The sequence below is a fragment of the Melopsittacus undulatus genome, chromosome 6, assembly GCF_012275295.1.
Source record: "Melopsittacus undulatus isolate bMelUnd1 chromosome 6, bMelUnd1.mat.Z, whole genome shotgun sequence".
Taxonomy (NCBI): domain Eukaryota; kingdom Metazoa; phylum Chordata; class Aves; order Psittaciformes; family Psittaculidae; genus Melopsittacus; species Melopsittacus undulatus.
Window position 1 is genome coordinate 53,505,886 of NC_047532.1, and position 18,611 is coordinate 53,524,496.

The 18,611-nt window shown below is 39.1% G+C and overlaps 1 protein-coding gene across 3 annotated transcripts in view; it reads left to right on the forward strand.

Annotated features, from left to right (window-relative positions):
• Positions 1-18,611, forward strand: part of DOCK10 (dedicator of cytokinesis 10) — a 159,637-nt gene that overhangs the window by 68,655 nt on the left and 72,371 nt on the right. For all 3 annotated transcript variants that reach the window (XM_034063895.1, XM_034063894.1, XM_034063897.1), the window contains exons 3-7: positions 2,204-2,293; positions 11,412-11,494; positions 16,137-16,209; positions 16,514-16,645; positions 16,915-17,049. In XM_034063895.1, the coding sequence (XP_033919786.1) occupies positions 2,204-2,293; positions 11,412-11,494; positions 16,137-16,209; positions 16,514-16,645; positions 16,915-17,049 (513 nt within the window). The remainder of the gene's footprint in view (positions 1-2,203; positions 2,294-11,411; positions 11,495-16,136; positions 16,210-16,513; positions 16,646-16,914; positions 17,050-18,611) is intronic.

Here is an 18,611-nt window from a genome sequence, read left to right on the forward strand (position 1 = left end):
TCAGTGTGTTGATACTGGTTAACAGAAGGTGTTGTATTAGGTAAAAATAATTGACTTACTATATCTTTTACCTAAAAAAAGAATATTGAACATTATCTTCTGCATAATACATGGACCAGATAAGTTTTGTTATGGGCAAATGGAAGAGCTTGGTGGTCTCGCTGCAGCTTAGTCACCAACACGACAGGGTCAAAGTGAGGTACAGACTGCATTGCACATCTCTTCTCTTGTGGTCTCCCGCTCTGATTTTGTCTGGAAACAGCAGCTGATCTTCAGTGGTGGTGATATCATGGAACAACAGTGTACGTGCTTTGTGGCTGCTACTGCTGGCACAGAAGAACTTCATTATGATGGACCTCAGGGCATCCGTGGGTTTTTAGCTGTGTTCAGGGATCAAGTCATCTTGGGGTCACGTAATAAAAGGGACATAAAATGTCACTTATGCATGAAGTAAAAATAATGAAGCACATTTCAGAGACTGTGGGTACTGTTGGGAACTCCCTAAACAACCAAGGATTCAGACGTCTTCACTATTACTAAATGTGGTCTGAAAATCCACACTTCTCCATCTGCTGTCTCTTTTACTCATAGACTAAATGATTGTGTAAATCCCCAGTGCATGTAGGCTTTGGTGATACAGTTGGGTAGAGCGTAAGAACCCGCATTTAGGAAAGTGCACTTAGTTTTCCAGAACAGCAGGGGGGGTTTCACGTTTTGGTGTCTAAAAAGCACCATCATTATTTGTGGGAGCCAAAGAATTTTGATCATGTTGTATCTTGAGCTATCCAGATGAAATAGAAAAAGTTTGGGAAATCCCATGACATTTACGTCTGCCTGAGTGATACATGCCTTTCTGACTTAATTACTTATATGGAAAACGTTGGTCTGTGTAAGCTGTAAGGAAAAATGCAGTCTGTAATATCCATGCAGTCAATAATGGTCACATAGAGTCTGGGTGCTTCAATTTGTGAGAAAAGCATCACTTTTTAGTCTGAGATTGGGGACTGGAGAGAGATCCGCCAGGGGCACAGAAGATAATCTTAGGCTGCTTCATGACATTAGTAAGTAATGGTTCTTCACACTAAACCAGTCGTATGTCATTCACACTCCAGAAATTGTGTCCCTTTCTGTAACAGGAAAGAAAATACATGTGGGAGATCAGATTTGTCTTGGTTTCAGTCATTTGTTATCTTGAGGGGGTGGAGTTACTCCATTATAACTATAAATGGAGTTACTCCATTATAACTAAGAGAGTAATCTGGAGTGCTGGGTTTTGGTTTTGTTTTCCCCTCTTTTAGCAGAGAAAGTGAGTGGGCCAGATCTATGGATTAATTTAGTATAACCCAAAGCTTTCTCTTGTGTGACTTCTGTGAAGTGGCTGCCTTGCCCAGCATCAGCATGGAGGCCCTGGGGTTACACAGAGGAGCGCTGCTGATGGCCCTGTCCCCTCACTGGGCCTGTTGGGAAGCTTGGCTCCTTGTGGAGACTTTCTGGAGATGCACTTCTCTGTGTGGTTTCCTGCTGTGGGGCCAGACAAGCCAGCTCAGTGCTTTCAAAAAACAATGGCTTAGTTCATGCAATGTCTGTTGAGTCTGAAAGGAGGTTGCAGAAAGCATCAGGAGTCCCATGTTGATCCTGCTCTGCTGTGTGCACCCATGGATGGAAGTGCCCCACTGAGAAGCTGTTGCCTGGTTTAATTTGCTTTCTGACAATCAAGTTGTCCTCTGGCAGTCCTTCTGCAGCTTATTTGGAGAACTTACTTCGTTTCTATTCTCCTTCCAGAAGAGCCAAAGCTTTTAGTACTGTTTCCACATTCCTTGCTGAAAAGGCATGTGGTGCAGAAGGGAAGTGGTGGAAGCAAGTAACACTGTTGGGTTTGGCATGTGTTTCTGGGAGAGGATGTAAGGAAGACTTGATGACTTTTTAATCAGAAACCTCAGAGACTGAAGCAAGTTTGCTTGGAACAACTTTGTTCCCAGAGATCTATTCAAATACCGCTCTTGTTTGTGATTAATGCTTTAACTGATAGTATTGAATAGCATGTGTGGGCAGGAGCTGGGTTGTAGTTGTTGGTATGCATGTGTATTGGCTGTACGACAAATTGAAAAATGCAAGCCATGATAATAAGTTTCTTAACCTTTTTATGAGACAAAGCTGCTGTTCTGTCACTCTGACTAATTTCTTTTATTTTGTTTGTTGTCAGACAGACACAATTTCACTGGAAATCAGGACACTGTATCCTTCTGTACCTGAAGATGCAGAACAAAAAGCAGAAAATTTATTTGTTAAAGAGGTAAATATCTAGTCTATGTATCCTTTAATGATAAATAAAACCAAGGGTTTGGGGTTTGCTATGGTTAAAATTAGCATCTTTTTTTAATATTGTTTCGGTGATTTGAACCAGGTTTGAGTTTTGAGGCCAGAAGGAGGGGGAGGGTTAGCAGGATGTCTGCAGGTGCCTATTATGAGATGTTTGTATCTAGAAAAATTGCAAGTGCAATGAATCGGGCTTTCATTCTACTGTTTCCAGCTGCATTCCCTGTCACTAGTAGTCCACTGATACTAATGTTGGTATTTTTACACGAATGCTAATCACTGGTGATCTGAATATGCTTTGCATTTTGCAAATACTGATATCTGTCCAAAAAAAAAAAGATAACTATTTGGCACTGGTTTAGACTGCTAGTTATTAAAAGGATGTATCTGAGCTACCTGTATAGTTATCTGAGGAACAGTTTCACTGAAGGATGAATAGGGGTTTATATTTATTGTCAGTCTATTCTGCCTTCATAGCATAAAGTCAAGTGAAGTTCTTCCACAGCAGTTAGACCCCACCAGGAGTGATTAATTGCTCTACCTTTTAAAAAAAAATCCTATAGCTGTATTGTTTCCATCCCTGATCTGAGACTGTAGAAGACTGTTCTTCCTTCTGCCTCAGGGATATTTCAGGTTGTCACTGGTTTTATCACTTTGAAGGACATTGGAGGTGCTGGCTGCATTGTTCAAAGGAATTTACTTTAGATGGCTCCCTGAACCTTCCCCATCTTTCACTACAGATGTAAAGTATAGCTCATCATTTGCATTAACAAAACAGATTTATGAAAACAAACTTTCAGCCAGTATCTATAAGGGATTTAATTCCGAGCAGTTAAAATTAGCCCATAATGTGTGTGTTCTCTGCCTTTTTTGTTTGTTTGTTTGTTTTCCACAGATTGGGGTTTTTCACAACTGACTTTCTGGTTTGAATGAGTTATTTTACATGCATTATAACTGCAAGATAATTTTGCAGACAAACACAGGGATTAGAAAATACAAAATCCAAGATTAGGCAAAAATGTAGCTGTTGAATGGTATGCAACATGATATTTTACAGGCCGGCCCTATTTCTTTCCAGCAGGTCTAGAAAGAGCAATGACAACTTAATGGCAGCTCAAATTGCCTGAACTTTGCCATCTTTCTTAATCTGACAGTAGGGTTGAAAGATAACATGGCCTGTGGAATTATCTACCTTCCCAGATGCCTCACTGCCCTTTCAGCACTTTGGGGTCTGCTTTTTATTTTAAGGTTCCACATATTCCAAGGCCAGCACTGTTCTCATGGCTTTACAGAGAAAGTAGTGGGTCTAAAAATGGAACCTAGCGCACAGTGTCTGGGAATCTTTACATCTGAGTCCTCCAAGGGAATGCTAACGACAACCTGGTAAAATACATATTGAGCACATCTCTTAAGCTTTCTCTGCAATATAGGTGAGCCAAAGGGAGGGGGAGAATAGAAAAATCAGTACTACAGAATTAAGCCTGTGCATGGAAGAGTAGCAGGATAAGACCCTCTTTTAAAGTAGTAATGCATGTTTTACTTTGTCACAAGCCAAAAGCTATATATAAAATAAGTTAACCTCCAGTAAGAGGATGGTCTCTAGTCCAAAATTAAGTAAAACTGAGAATGGGGTGCTCTGAAGATCTTTGACTGTAGTCCATTGCAGCAATTACACAAATCTCTACTGACACAGCAGCAGCCTGTTGTGTTCCAGGCTGGTGTTCAGAACTTCTGGATGGCTGTGCAGGAGGTGGAGTTTATGACCTTTGCTTCTTTTTTGGAGCTGTGAAAAAGCAAACACTTCACTCAGTGAAGGGATCTTTCTTCAAATATGCTATAATTTCATGAGCAATGAAGGCATCTCTTTTATACCTACTTGACTATCTGTTAATCACCTGGGTGTGTTCTAACCCAGGATCAGATGCCTAATTCCTGATGAGGCTGTTGTGGAAACTATAGGAAGGCAATGTACAGCTTCATCTTGCTGAAGCCATTTTGGCGTTCCCATCAGTAATGGCTATCTCTGACCTTTAGTGTATATTACGCTATCTCAGTACTTCAGCAAGTTGCGACATGAAGATGTGGAGCAAGTCAGTTAACTACAAAGGAAGGATCTGCTGTTGAAGGTAAAACTAGTTGTCTTCATATGGCACAATATGAGGACATGGTACTGAATCTATTCCAAGAGTTCAGATCCATGATCATCTGTCTCATCCTTCTGGGCATTTGGTGGTGTTCACATGGTCTTGTCTAAAGGTACTGCAAGGTCCTTTATGAGGGTTGTCAGAAGTCTGTAAGAATGTCTTAAAACCCTGTCTGTCTCTTCCAGGGTGTTTGTTTCCTACTGGTGACAGTAGGAAGGGTTTACTTCCACTTCTGGCTCTTCCATTGCTGGAGTCCTTCAAGGACCAGTTGGTTTTTGGTTTTGTTTTTTTCCCCCAGTCTTTACCAAAATCCGTACATATGACAGCCTGGGGATTTGATCAGATTTCCTTTGCTCAAGGGATCATGAAGAGTATTTGTAGGCATGCCAGGATGACTCAATTGCCTGTGCACCTGCACCATCAGTTTATGGATGCAAAAGAGCTGACAAGCCACATAAAGAAAGATAAGGCTAATATTGCTGAGGAAAGCTTTCAGTATGGGTAGCATTTGATGCTGTCCACCTGTAGTGGAAGATTTGTGCTGCTTCAGTTCTCTTAATATTGCTTTTAAATTCCTCAGTAACCAAAAAACTTTTACTGTTGGTGATGTTCAGATACTACAGTAATGGGTGAGGCAAAATAATTTACTTTAAAGATATCCAACCTTCTCCTTTCTGATGAAACTAAAATGAAAATTAAAAGAAAAAATAAAACTCAGGTGACTTGAAAAAAATAAATATCTCTTTAATAACCTAATATTTTCTGTAGGATGCAGAGAGAATAAATATTTTACATTTCATGAGTGAGTATCTGAGTCCCTCTATTAATTTTTACCTAATTATTTGGTATATTCAAAAGGCAGTAGTTTCTGAATTGATCATTCCTATATCTGTAGTCATTTTAGGATTTTTTTCTTTGTGGATTTTTCCATGTTAACTTTTCCTAGGCAGGAGGAGATGGAGTAAGTAAATTAGATTCCAAGAAAAGAGGTTTCCAGAAACCTATAAAGACAGAATAAAATTGTCTTAATGTTTATTTTTCCCAAGTATTCCTGACTTCGTTGAATTCTGTACTGTATTGTGTTGTTTCCTCCCAGATTCTACATTTTCTCACTTCTCACAGTCTGCTGCACATATGTAACCCAGTCAGCATTGTCCTCATGGTCCATAATTTTGGCAAATAGAAGCATTCACTCCACCAGAAACAAAATAAAATTCTCCTGTGTAGACAGTGAAAATGTCCCTAGTATTATGTTTCCAAAATCTTTATTCCTGAATATGCTGATCAAATGGCAGTCCATGGGATTTTTCTGACATTTCATTCAGAAATAGAAGGGGATAGCGCATTTTGAAAGTCAAAGCTATATGTAGTTTGAGGAACTCTAAGCTGTTGAACTGAAACATGTTTAATCCCATATTGATTTGCATCAAGGCAGTATTTTCAGAAAGCATGCATGCATGTACACACACATAAATGCTATTTGTGTGTGTACCTATATGAATGAAATTTTAGGTATCTATGAAAAATCCAGGAAGTAAATAAATATTAGCTGTCAAATATCCCTTCTTATATGAGTTTAAGTCAGGTGATCCCTCAAAAACTGGTGGGTGGTACTTGGATATGTTTTTGGGAAGCATGTTTGCAGGGCAAAAAGAGGAAGCTTCCCTATTTTATCCAGCATAATTGTGGAAAATAAGCCCAGAGGGAACCTCTGAGAACTGTCTCATCCCTCCTTCCCATGTAGGCCAAGTACTTCCTGATCCACCATTTTTGCTTCAGGCGTCTGATCTGGTGGCAGTGGCTGCTACAGGAAGGGCTCCTTGGGATGCCTGTAGGACCTTGGGTTAGCTCTCAAGGGCCATCACTGGTGGTCTCACCCATGGTCTAGCAAAGATGGTGGAATAAACGTTGCATTCTTAAAATCCAAGTGCACATCATTCTGCTGTGCGCTTCTTACACTGAGGTAGATTGCCTGCTATGGTACAGTTGAGCTGATTTGGGGTTTGCTAGTGTTGTCAAAGGGCCAACTTGCATAGGCAAAAGTCAGACCCGTCTCCTTCAGAAATCTGCTGACAGTCTTGAGCTGTGTTTGAACACTCTTGTAACTTTAAAAGTCATTGTAAAGCCAATTGCCTGTTTCCAATTACAGACATCTAGACAGTTGTCATCTTAGCAACCTGCTGGAGAAAGCCTGGGAACAGAGTTCCAGTTAATGGCATCTATGACCTGATTGTATCCTGTGTGCAACATCTGACATATGCCATCACATCATATAAGGAAGCTTGAAGTAAACCAGGAATGGAGTATTCTAACAGCACTCTGAACATGCAGCACTGCTAAACCAGTGTAGCAACTCTATATTTGATTTTTTTGTGGTGTTTTCACTTAGGAAATGACACTTAAGAAATGTCTTCATGGTAAAAACCATGAAGAGCTTGCTGGAGATAGAGCTGTTGGGAGTGAGCTTTCCTGTACTCCAGTGTTAGCTCCTTTTCACTTGTGGGTGTAATTGTAGTTCTTAGAGCAGCAGGGACCATGCTGGGTAAAAAGCACTACATCAAAACGAAATAATGGTGTAAGAATATTGAAATTTCATTTGATGTATGATGCAGTTCTATTTTGTCTGCTATAGTGCAGTATTCATGTGGGAGCCTCTTAACTTCCCTGTGTAGATTTTCTAGATACAAATGTTGGAGTTGTCACTTGTATTAAGATTTTAGAGCCCTCACCATTCATTTAGAGGATTTTTTTGTTTGAGATTTTGCAGGTTATGCCTACAGGATCTGTAAGTAATTACTAAACATGACTTTGGTTAATCACAGTGTCAAAGGAGCCGTAGCCTCCTGTACAACTGCTGAAACTGGTTGTGTGTCCATACAGTTGATTTCTGTGGCTTTTTTTTTATTTAGAGGCTGATCTGCATTGCTCTCACATATTTTAAAGTCAAATTGAAATGGGAACTTCTGCTGAAAAATGTAACAAAAAAAGTTTTACTGTTGCTCATCACAGTGTAGTTTTTCACTACTTCAGGATCTAAGTGCTTCCAGTACTTTAAAGAACTGTAGTGCCAGGATAATGACGTGTTATTTAAAAGACAGTGGGTCTTTTGGTAGCAGAAAATAAATTCTCTTTTAAAATGTTTAATACTACAAAATAATAGTCTGCGTTAGTATTTTGGTTTGTTATACTGCTGTGTTACTGTATGAGTGAACTGTGATAATCTTGAAACTGCTCCAAGAGCCCCAAATGAAGGTCCACACTGCTAGCAGCTAGTCGTGGTGCTGCCGTGATAGTTGTGATTGTAAGGTAGGCCTGAGTGGAAGGCTGAATATGAAGCCAGGGTGATCACGCTGCCTTCCCAAATCCCCACATTTGGTTGTTGCAGCAGAGGTCACAGGAGGGAGGAGCGCTTGTGAAGGCTTTGTGAGCAGCGCCATGCATGTCCTCGGTCATGGAGCAGAACACTGGGCCATCTCTGCAGCTTCCCCTTCAGTGCTGTGGCCACATCCAACACTGAAAGGTCTTCACTTTCTGTTTCTAAGCTCTTACATGGGCTTGCCTTTCCCAGTTCAGTATCTCCTATTTTCCACCTCAGAAATACTCACTCTTCAAGGCTGAGTGGTGAGGCAGGATTGCACTGTGCACACAATTTCTCTGCAAGAGGCCCAGTTGTTCCGCTAATTACTTTTATCATATGTATATCTGTATTTCCAAAGACAACACACATAACATAATGTTAGAAGATAAGCTGGGAGTTGCTTTCAGATGTTTCAAGGTGTTTGTTTCAGTTGTGGTTCTTTCACTTCCCATTTGCTTTTCTTTCTCCCTTTCCCCACTCCCCCCCCTCAAGGGTTATTTGCATTGCAGTGTAAGTCTTTAAGTACCTCTCCCACTGTGGTAGCCATCATGCTGTCATCGCCAGAATCCAGAGCTATAAAGTTACAGGTGGAAAAAGTTTGTAGGATTGTCTTTCTCTCTGAGGAAAAATTAGGCAAGCCGGGCAACAAGAGAAAATAAATGACCTGAATGTGATGGGGCCCTGGGGAATGGGCTGTGCAGCCTGCCTGGTCAGTAATGCAATAGGAAAGTTCATGTAAACGTGTGCCAACCCTCCCACGTCCCAAAGCTTCCATTTCTCTGTCTGTATTTTTCCTCCCCCACAGTCCACTTCAGCTGAACAGCCCCTGCACTGGTGCCTCTGATCTTTGCCAGAAACAGTAGGATACAGCTATGGCGTCTTGATGAAATCTCTGTGTCTAGAAAGGCTTTTCTTGCTCCTTAAATCAGGTTCATAGGTATTTTTCCTCATTGATAAGATTCAATTTCCAGTAATAATTTCCAATTAAGAAAAAACAAAATCTGTAGAAGTCAATACAGTCAGTAGAAGTATTTAATTTTTAGTTGGGATAGTCTGAAGAGAAAAAAATAAACAAACTATATCTAGTTTACAGTGGATCGCCACAAAAAGCTAGTTCAAGAGCAGCATTAGCTGTTGCTCTGGATTGGCATGCCTTTTGTGTACTTACTGAGCGATATTTGAATGTGCTGCTTGTCCTTTTTGATTTTTATTTTTATTAGCTTTTTCTTGGAGGAGCACAATAAACCTTTATAGTTACAAGCTAAAATACTGTGGCCTGCTCTATGCGTTATTCACATCTGTTTTTTTGAACACATCAGCCTATAATATTTGCAATAAAAGCCTTGCGTTGAGAATTCTCTGTGGGCTTTAATTGCATCTGTTAAGTAGAATACTTAGTAATGGAAGTACCCCAGGGAAGAAGTAGTCCTTTCTGTAGAAGACTCAGCTGGTTTACATTTGCCAAGTAGAAAGCGAGTTAAGTGTGAATGGGAGGGTCTGTGCTCATCTTCATAACATTCAGTGAAGGAGTTTTTCATTGGATCGTGTGGACCAGCATATCTGTTGCTCTTGTAAGAGTATTCTTATAGCGCAGGTGGCTATCAGATAGTTTTAACTGAAATTTAGATCATAAAAATGCAAGAGTGATCAAGTCATTCTATAAATATTCACAAACCAGATCTTTTTGGCTGTGGATTTTTTTTTTCTCTATTAAAAGGCGAAGTGCAAACAGCGCTGGAGTGGTGTAGGAACATGGTTATCAGGGGAAGGCTTTGGACCTGACCCTGCAGTGTGTAGAATTAGTCAGTTATGCTGTATCATTATGCTCATTCTCAGAGCATGCGTGATTATTTTATGTTGTCTAATGGGCACACTTTATTTTGCATCCTGTAAGGTAATGAGGGCTTGTGTCAGACCAGAAAGTAGATGCTAGATCCACATGGAATGGTTACTGCAGACTGTTCAATTCAGTGTCAGGTGGGAGAAAACTGCCTATAAAAGTGCATCCTCTTCATGGCTGTCTTTTCCATACTCTAAAACAAATAAAGTTATTACAGAAGACTATGACTACCTAAATTAATTTGTGGGTACATATTCTGCATGTTTTACGCAAGATTTAGAAAAGGGATTTGTTAAGCCAGTGGTGAGCACTTTTAGAAAGCACCACTTTTAGTTTTTTTAGCCCATCTCATGTTTTGCTCCAGCAGCCTGATGATACCCTCTCTGCCCCTTGGAGGCAGGGACTGCTGTGGAATCAATGACTTCTATGGGAGGTTCAGAAGAGGCTGGCAGGGAAGAGAGGGAATACTCCAGGCCACTCAGAAGATCCTAACTTATCCTGTTCCTTTGTTGCCTTTTCTTCTACTTCGTCTGCATAGCTTTTGGTTTTTAAATATCATTGATCCATCCTTTATTCTATTCACTTTGTCTCCTGGTATATCATCCTTCCTGTGAAACTGTCCTCTTCCCACCTAAGATTTCTTTCAATGCTACTGCTTCTTTATCTACTGTAGATCTACATAATTTTCCTTCCTGATGTCCCTCCCTTCCCTATGGTCTTGGGCAGCAGCTTCTACTGTTAGGTTTTAAGCCTGATCCCTCTCTTTCTTCCTGTCCATCTCTTATGAGCTTGTGCAAATGCCCAAATGGAGTGTGAGGACAAAGTAATGCAATACTGGGGTAAATTCTCGCACATACTGTACAAGTACCAGTTTGCATTTTACACTCTGTATAAAGAGTCACTGGAAATTCTCTTGTGGTAGTGCTGTAGATGCGAACCTTATTAATAACTGTACATATTTCATGAATCTTGTTGCCTTTAAAAATGTTATGTTGTGTGTGATTGCATTGATAAAAGTTCTTTATATTGTAAATTGCACAGTTATTCTTGTCTATTTGACAGCAGAGACAAACACTTCAGAAGAGTCTTTGTTCAGTTCTGTTCGCCTATTTAAGGGAGATTGATATATTAATAACAATTTCAAAAGGTGAATGCAAAACCATCAAGAAGTTTTTCAGAAAATAAAAACTACAAGTTGATTATGAGATAACTGAGCAAATTCAGTGTGGAAGGGAAAATGAGACTGGTGAGAAATGACAGTACTACTAATATATTCCTGAATATTGTTAGGAGGTTAAAAATCAGTTGTTAAGGACAGAACAAGAAGTAGAGGGCTTGTGCTACAACAATGGGGAATAAAAGGAGTAGGGCAAATGTATTTACTATGGAAGGCATAGGAAATGAAACAGGATGCAAAGCAAAAATGTATAATTAATGTCCATAGAGAAAGTCAGGCCTAAGCTAGATGGAGGCTTTTGAGGCAGTAGCGATATGATTTAATGATGCTTCCTACAAAGAAGATGAGAATCAATAAAGCATATGTGATTCACTGCATTTGATTTTAAAGGGAAATTGTGCTTCAAAATGTTGAAACATATGAGTCTGAATTTCCTTTAAGAACTGTGCACCCAGCTATAAAAGAGAAGAATATGTTCTCTAGTGCAGAGGACTCCCTCAGATCTTCCTTAGTTCTGTAGCCTGAGTCTAAAGAGTTGTAGTAATTATACTGTTATTGTTTGTATTTTGTTTTTAGGCTTGTAAATACTACAGTTCCCAGTGGCATGTTGTGAACTACAAATATGAACAGTATTCGGAAGACTTTCGACACTTACCACAGTAAGATCTAGCATCAGTTCTTCTTTTTTTTAATTTTATTCTTATTAGGTTGTGTCATTTTGCTGAGCTATGTCCATATTTGCACTTTCCTTTGTCTTATACACTCTGCTTGTTTTACTGTATTTATAGTGCCTTGTGTTTTTAAAAAGAGGAAGAAAAGGTCCTTTAGCAAAAGTTCAAGACTGCAGAAATCAATCATATCAACAAGCTCTATTAGTGCTGATTTAAATCCTTAGAACCATATTTGCGTATTCAAAGCACAATTGATACAGGAAAGCTGGCTTTCATTTTCCTTATAATGCATAAATGTCACTCACCTTTAACTGGGATTAATTCTCCTTTTAGTTACCCTGTGTAACAGAGGAGTAGGATTTCACTTAGTGCCTTATGGCTGCACCATATGGAAGAACTGGGTGCAGTGTGTACAGTGTGCACTGGTGTAGCCCTAGTGATGCAAGGCTGCAGAAATGTACAGATGTCTGGGTAAGCAGGTATCCCTTCTGTGCTTGATTAAAATCAGTGTAAAGCTTCTGGGAGGAGAGGGAATAAGTTACTTGATTTGAATGGAAAGAAATTAAGAATTTGGTGCTCATTTCTTCATGAGTGAGTTTCTACCCACAAACTTGCCAGAAACAGGAGTATATCCTCTTTCCTGAGGACCATTTTAGGGAGTAGTTAAATTAATGAAATCACTGAATACCCAAAGGGGCTGTGTTACCACCTCGTTTCCTGGAATTTGAGGCATTAAAGTCATGATACTGGATGAGAAGATTATGTGTACCTAACACAACAGTAAGTGCTTCATGCTTGGATTGGATAGAAACTAGTACTAACTAAATATATTGTTGCAGGAATCAATAAACCGATTCTTATGATCCCTTTAGGTGCTGTGTTCAGAGGAGTTTGGGCTGCAAGCCTTCCCTCAGATCTGCATTCTCTCTTCTATGTTGGTATTTTTATGAACAGTGAATATGCTAGTACAAAAAGCCATTAAGAGCAATGCTACTCAGAGATTATAAACATACATTTCCTTAAGTACCTAGTGTACTGATTGTTTTAGAAAATTAATGCATTTAATGCTCAAGAAAAATGCTTGCAACACAGCAGTTTTCAATTTAACCTTAAGCATCTTCACTCATGAAATATGCATTTGACAGATGTGACTCTGCACGAAAGTACATTTTAGCTGATTACATACATCCTCTTCCATGAAGTTAATTTCAATATGGTGTTTGATATGATCTGCTTTCTTGAATTCTTGCTTCAGGGATGTTATGGTGTCTCACACCTTACTTTTTTCCCCACTCTTTCATAGAGGATTATAAAAAAACAGATCTTGTTTTGGAACATATCAGAACACAGTACTCAGGAATAGTTTGAATGCAGCACTGGTTGATGTTTCAGAAGCAAAGTTACAGTAGGAGTGTCTGTTTTGTTTGCTGAAAGTTGGCATGGCTTTTGAATAAATAATAAATTTATTTATTCAAAATAAATTATTTATTTAATTAATAAATAAATAAACAGAGCTGTTTTGGAATCCATCTTATTTCAAACTAATTCCAACCCATTCAACATCAGTGGTCCTTGGTTTGCATAAGCAAGTTACAAAGCTGAGCATTTTAGACTAGTTCTCCTCATTAATAACAAAGTGGCTTGATACATCCATGTTGTAGTATTTGTATCTCAGTGTCTGTAGCTCTGGGTGCCCAGTTTCTGCAGTTTTGGTTTCATTTGAGCAAAATTGCTAACACAGAAACTACCAGAAATATGAGCATATTGTTGTGTCAGTTCCTTTATTGGGAAATCATTGTATCAGGAAAGGTTGGATGAGCTTTGCATCATGAGAAAGGGGCATCCTTTACAGTACTAGATCTAGATGTGACTAAAGTACTTCCATTCACTGAGGGTGTGCTGAGCCTTCCCATGGGCTTTCCCATTTAGAAGCACAAAAACTGGGACCTGGCAGCCTTCAGCAGTGCTGAAGGGCTTTATACCTGTTTGTATGTGAGGCCACACTGTGGTTTTTCACACAGTTGTACATGTCAAGTGATGGCTGCACAGTTTTATCAGATATTGAAGTTACTGGTTTTGAATACTGACCATTTTTGGTTGGGAACCAGTTGCAATGTGATGCCGGCCACCTGGGGCAGACAATGAGCACTCAACACGTCCATGGTGCTGTTCCCCTGAAGTGGTGCTGTGGCACTGAGGAAGAGCTCAAGGACATGTGCACAACAACATGACCAAAAAGTTTAGTAACTGCTTTAGTTTTTCTCTGAGTGTGTTCCTCCTTTGAGGATTTTCTCAGGTCCCTCTTCCTCTTATATTCCTCTCTGTGAGCTCTCACTACCTCTTTTCACACCATGTTTTATGCTTTGTACTGGTGTGTTCTTGGTTCTTGAGCAAGTGGGAAGGGTGAAGGAAGAACAGGAGTTGCTTAGGGTTTTGTGGTGACACTGTGTCTGGGAATAGAAATAGTCATTAGCAAAGTTTTTGCTGTCATTTATAGAAATCATGGAACATTTGGTAAGTATTTCAAGTCTGATCCCCTGTAATTCTGCACCTTCATGTAGACAGAGGAGAAAGAGGGTGCACCAAAACAGGATCATGTCCTTACCATGTTCAATCTGCCTGCCCTAGAATGATGAGAAGCATGCCCAAAAGGATTCCAAGGAAAGGAAAGGAAAAATTTATTGTATGGAGAATGACATGGAGGTCTGAGTGAATGAGTGGTGGGGTGATTGGTGAGATCTGACACCTGAACCAGCAGTGGTCTATGCTCTATCTCTTTTATAGCTCTGCTGGGAGGAAAGAAGGATTTCCTTCTTTCTAAGAAACATAGACAACCAAGGCTTGTGGAAGGGTGGTGGTTTAATGAGACAAGTTCTCTGACTGTGGAGTTGCAGTGTGGAGCAGAGTTGCTGTGTCATACAGTGAGGGGTTGGCACCCTGCTAATCCAGCAGATTTCTCACTCCTTCCGCACCCTGGTAGCATCAAGGGTGTAAGGGTTGGGGTTATGTTTTGGTTTGATTTTTTTTTTCCCCAGCTTTTCCTGTTATTGCTACAGATTCTGAAGCAAATGTGTGCAGGGTTACCTGTCTACATGTGTCCAGAAAGCATCAGTCAATAGGGTTTTTTTCTAAAAATGTGAAGGCTTGAATGGTGGTTTTTGTAAAAAGTGGGATGTGGCATGAGATTTTTGGTTTGGGACTCTTTTGGGTGGGAGAGAGTGTTTTTGTAGGAATATTTAACAGCTGCCCTTGGTTGCATTGGAAAACCTGAAATGGATTTCCATCACAAATATTCTGAATTTTAATGCTTTTACAGATGTGAAAGATGTCAAGAGATTGCAAATGTTCCTTTTACTCAGAATATTGATCAGTTGTTTACATTAAATAAACATGAAATCTAGAGCAAATTAAAACAGAGTAAAACACTCCTATGTTCTGTGTGCACTTGGCTCTCCTGGTTCTGCTGAAATTCTGACTTTGGTTGCAGTGGGGTAGCCACATCATGAGAACACTGAAATGGGGAAAATAAATAGGAGATAGATTACTGTTATCTTACTAAACTGTAACTTGTATATGAATTAATATGAATTAAAATGAAAATGATCGAAGTTACCACTTTCATTTTTTTAATTAGTGGCATTTAACATTATGCATAAGTGTGGGCCAAAGCTCACTAAGCTGAGAGACAAAAGTAGCTTAGGAGTCTGTGTGGTTTCTCAGCTTCCATTTGGATTTGCTTCCCTGCACAGCCGAGAGTAATATTGCTCTGTTACTGTTCTGAGGTTGGGTAGATGAAAGTAAGTTCTGGATAGGTCAGTCTTCCAGATAAATGGTGGCTTCTACCATGACAACTCCTGTAGATTTTCATATAATAGATTAATATTTCCAAGATGAGATTTGTAATCTTCAGGAATTTGAGAGCAACGTTGGTGTTTCTCAAGATACAGAAAGATACATTCTTTTTTTTTATCCATTTAAAAAAATTCTTTAATATTGTCATGTATATTTGGCCATTACTTCAGGTTTAATTCTCTAGCATACAAAGTACTCTGGGCCTGAGTACAATTATTTAAATGCTTAAAAATAAGCAAGGGATTAAGTGCTTTGCTTACTCATGTTCAGTTTTGGTTTTAATTCCACAATATGAAGATCTTAAGTAGCACCACATCAAAAAGGCATCTGTGTATTTTTACAAACTATGTTGAGGCTGTGCTCATTATATTGAAGAGTAAAAATACCTTGAAATATTGAAGAAATGTAGAAGCTTTAACCTGAGTGTTATAATGTTGTTCTTGGCTAGAAAAACTATCGAAGAATTCATTCTCATTGATTTGACAGCCTTAAATGGGATATCTCTTTGGAAATTGGATTTTGTTGCTGTTGTGGTAGAAAAGTAATGAAGAGTTTGCATAGAACTATTGCAGCTTCATAGCATTGAAATAACAAGATAGATGGGGATTAAAAAAAAGCTGTATTTTGAAACAGTGATTTTTAAAGAAGGTAATAGGATCACAGCAAGACGTATACTGAAGATGCCATGAGGGCTTGGGGTCTTTTCCTCCCTAAAATACCAGGTGCACAATTATTTAAAAAACAATAATAATTAAAGACATTTTCCCTCTCCTTCTAGAAGTGAATGCAGACCAGAGAAACTGCCCTCACATTCATTTGAAATCGATCATGAAGATGTGGATAAGGATGAAGTATGTATTCTGGGTTTTGCTGGGGTTTTCCCCCTGGGGAAGAGTTATTTATTGCTTCAATATCAAATAAAGAATGATAATGGAGGCTCGTTATCTCCTGTAAAATTTTTAAATAACTGAAATTAGTGGAACAGCTTTGTCTCCTGTGGCATCATATACACAGCAGGCATATTAATAATGTCTTATTTGAAAAGCAACAAAAGGATGATTATTTGTTGTCAAGTAGATACTCACATATTAGTTTTCTTTTGTCTTAGAATTCAAAAAGCAAAGCCATGCAATATTAATCATGTCTTTCATACAGGATACAACATCCCACTCATCTTCAAAAGGTGGTGGTGGTGGAGGAGGAGGATTAGCAGCAGGAGTTTACAAGTCTGGATGGCTTTATAAGGGGAATTTCAACAGCACTGTAAACAATAGTATTACTGTTCGGGTAAGGGCACAGCATTATTCTTTCTTTATTCCATTTGGGTTTATATCCCCCACAGAGGCATACTAGTTGGCTGTTGTCATTTAGCTGCTTATATCTCAGGTTTGATTACATTATTGTGAATAATAGTAATGTAATATTACAGTTGCATGCAAAATAGTGTGACTGAAGTGCAGTTAGGATTTACTTATTATCTTATCCCTGTGACTAAAGTATCAGTGAAAATAATTGGAAGTACAAGTGTCATTCTTTTTTTTCCTCCTCCTATTCAGTCATTCAAAAAGCGTTACTTCCAGCTGACACAGTTGTCAGATAACTCATATATTATGAATTTTTACAAAGATGAAAAAATATCCAAGGAGCCAAAGGGATGTATTTTCTTGGATTCTTGTACGGGAGTTGTACAGGTAAGTTTCAGTTTATTTTGTTGTGTTGTTTGGCTGTCCAAATGAGTGGAATAGTAGTCTCATTAGCAGTTTCATTACATGAAAATTCCATTAGTTTTGCTTTTGAAATTGATGCAAGTGCTCAGACTGACAGGTTATGAAAACCGCAGTTGAATTATGGTAGCAGATGATGGATATGTTCTTTGCCCATGGCACACATGAAAAAAAAATTATAAAATGTTACTTTGCACTGAAATTATTTTGTTAGCTGCCAGATTTTACTTGATGCTTACTAAGAGCATATGTGCTTGTTGTGGGTTAAAAAACTCAGGTTACAAACACTGGCTGTTGGCTGAGTGGTAAATTAATCCTGTATCCTGAGCCTCCTTGAATATCATCACTTTTGGAGGTGATAGAGTCTTAATGGCAGCAGGTAGGACAGACCTTCTTGTTTATTGTGACTTGGAAAAATAAATACCCAGAAATGTCTGATACCATCTTCTGGGTTTTTTATTCCCACTAGGATTGAGTCCTCAGCTTTTTTTCCCCCTCTACTTCTGCCTTTCCTCTAATTCTGTTAATGTATTTCAGTTTTTTCCCCTTTATTCTATACAATATGTTATTTCAATAGTATGTACTGTAGTTGATCTAGCCCCTTGTGTCACTGAATAAGGAAATTCATTTTTTTAGTTATACTTAATTCTTTATTCTTTAACCTGTAAAGATTGGTAACAGTGCTAGTGCAGACTGATTTGCAAGTTGCTTTGAAAGAAACCTTTCAGGTAATGCAATGGAAGGCCTCTGATAAAAACATGCTTCTGTTGATTGGGAAGTCTCTCCACCACTGAACCCTTTCAGAGCAAGAAACACAGTCAGCGAGTAATTCACTCTGGGAGCAAGCATTTGCTGACAGTCTCTCTGCAGAGCCTTCTTCCTGCACCCAGGAAAGTACCAGATTTGCAGGGTAACTGCACCGTTTACCCTGTGCAGTTACAAAGACTGTTTCTTATTTTAAACAGGTATAGGACAGGATGGAGGTAAATACGTAGAACAATGACTTTTGCAAGTGTCAGTCCACTGGTTTGAAAGGTAGCTTGGAAGTGTAGCAGAAGCCATAGAGAGATTCTTATACAGAAATCCTGTTTAGAAGCTACTGCTTGCTGGCAGTGTGTCCTTTAAGATAGGTCTCAGTCAGAGCTCTAGTTAGACCCTGAATATTCCTGTAGTGTAGTTTTAGGTACAGATTAAATGCTATCCCAGAGGGTGTCTGTTCTGCTGTGTTTTCTGACACTCCAGGACAGCAGCAATGTCTTGACTGCTGTCTTTTTGACTAATCTCTAACAAAAAAGTTCAAGAAACTTTTTAAATCCTTCTGAACTTTAGCATTTGCCTTCTAAATCTGCAGTGTTCCTGCAACTGTTCGAACTTTAGGTTCTCCTCTCGCCTACTACAACACTAGTTTTTGTGATTGTTCTTTGACTGACATTTAGAATGGGATGCATAAATTTATCAGCTGTCTTCACTAATAAGAAGTGAGAGTCAAAGCCAAGGGGCTAAGAGGGCAAGGATTATCAGCTAGCTCT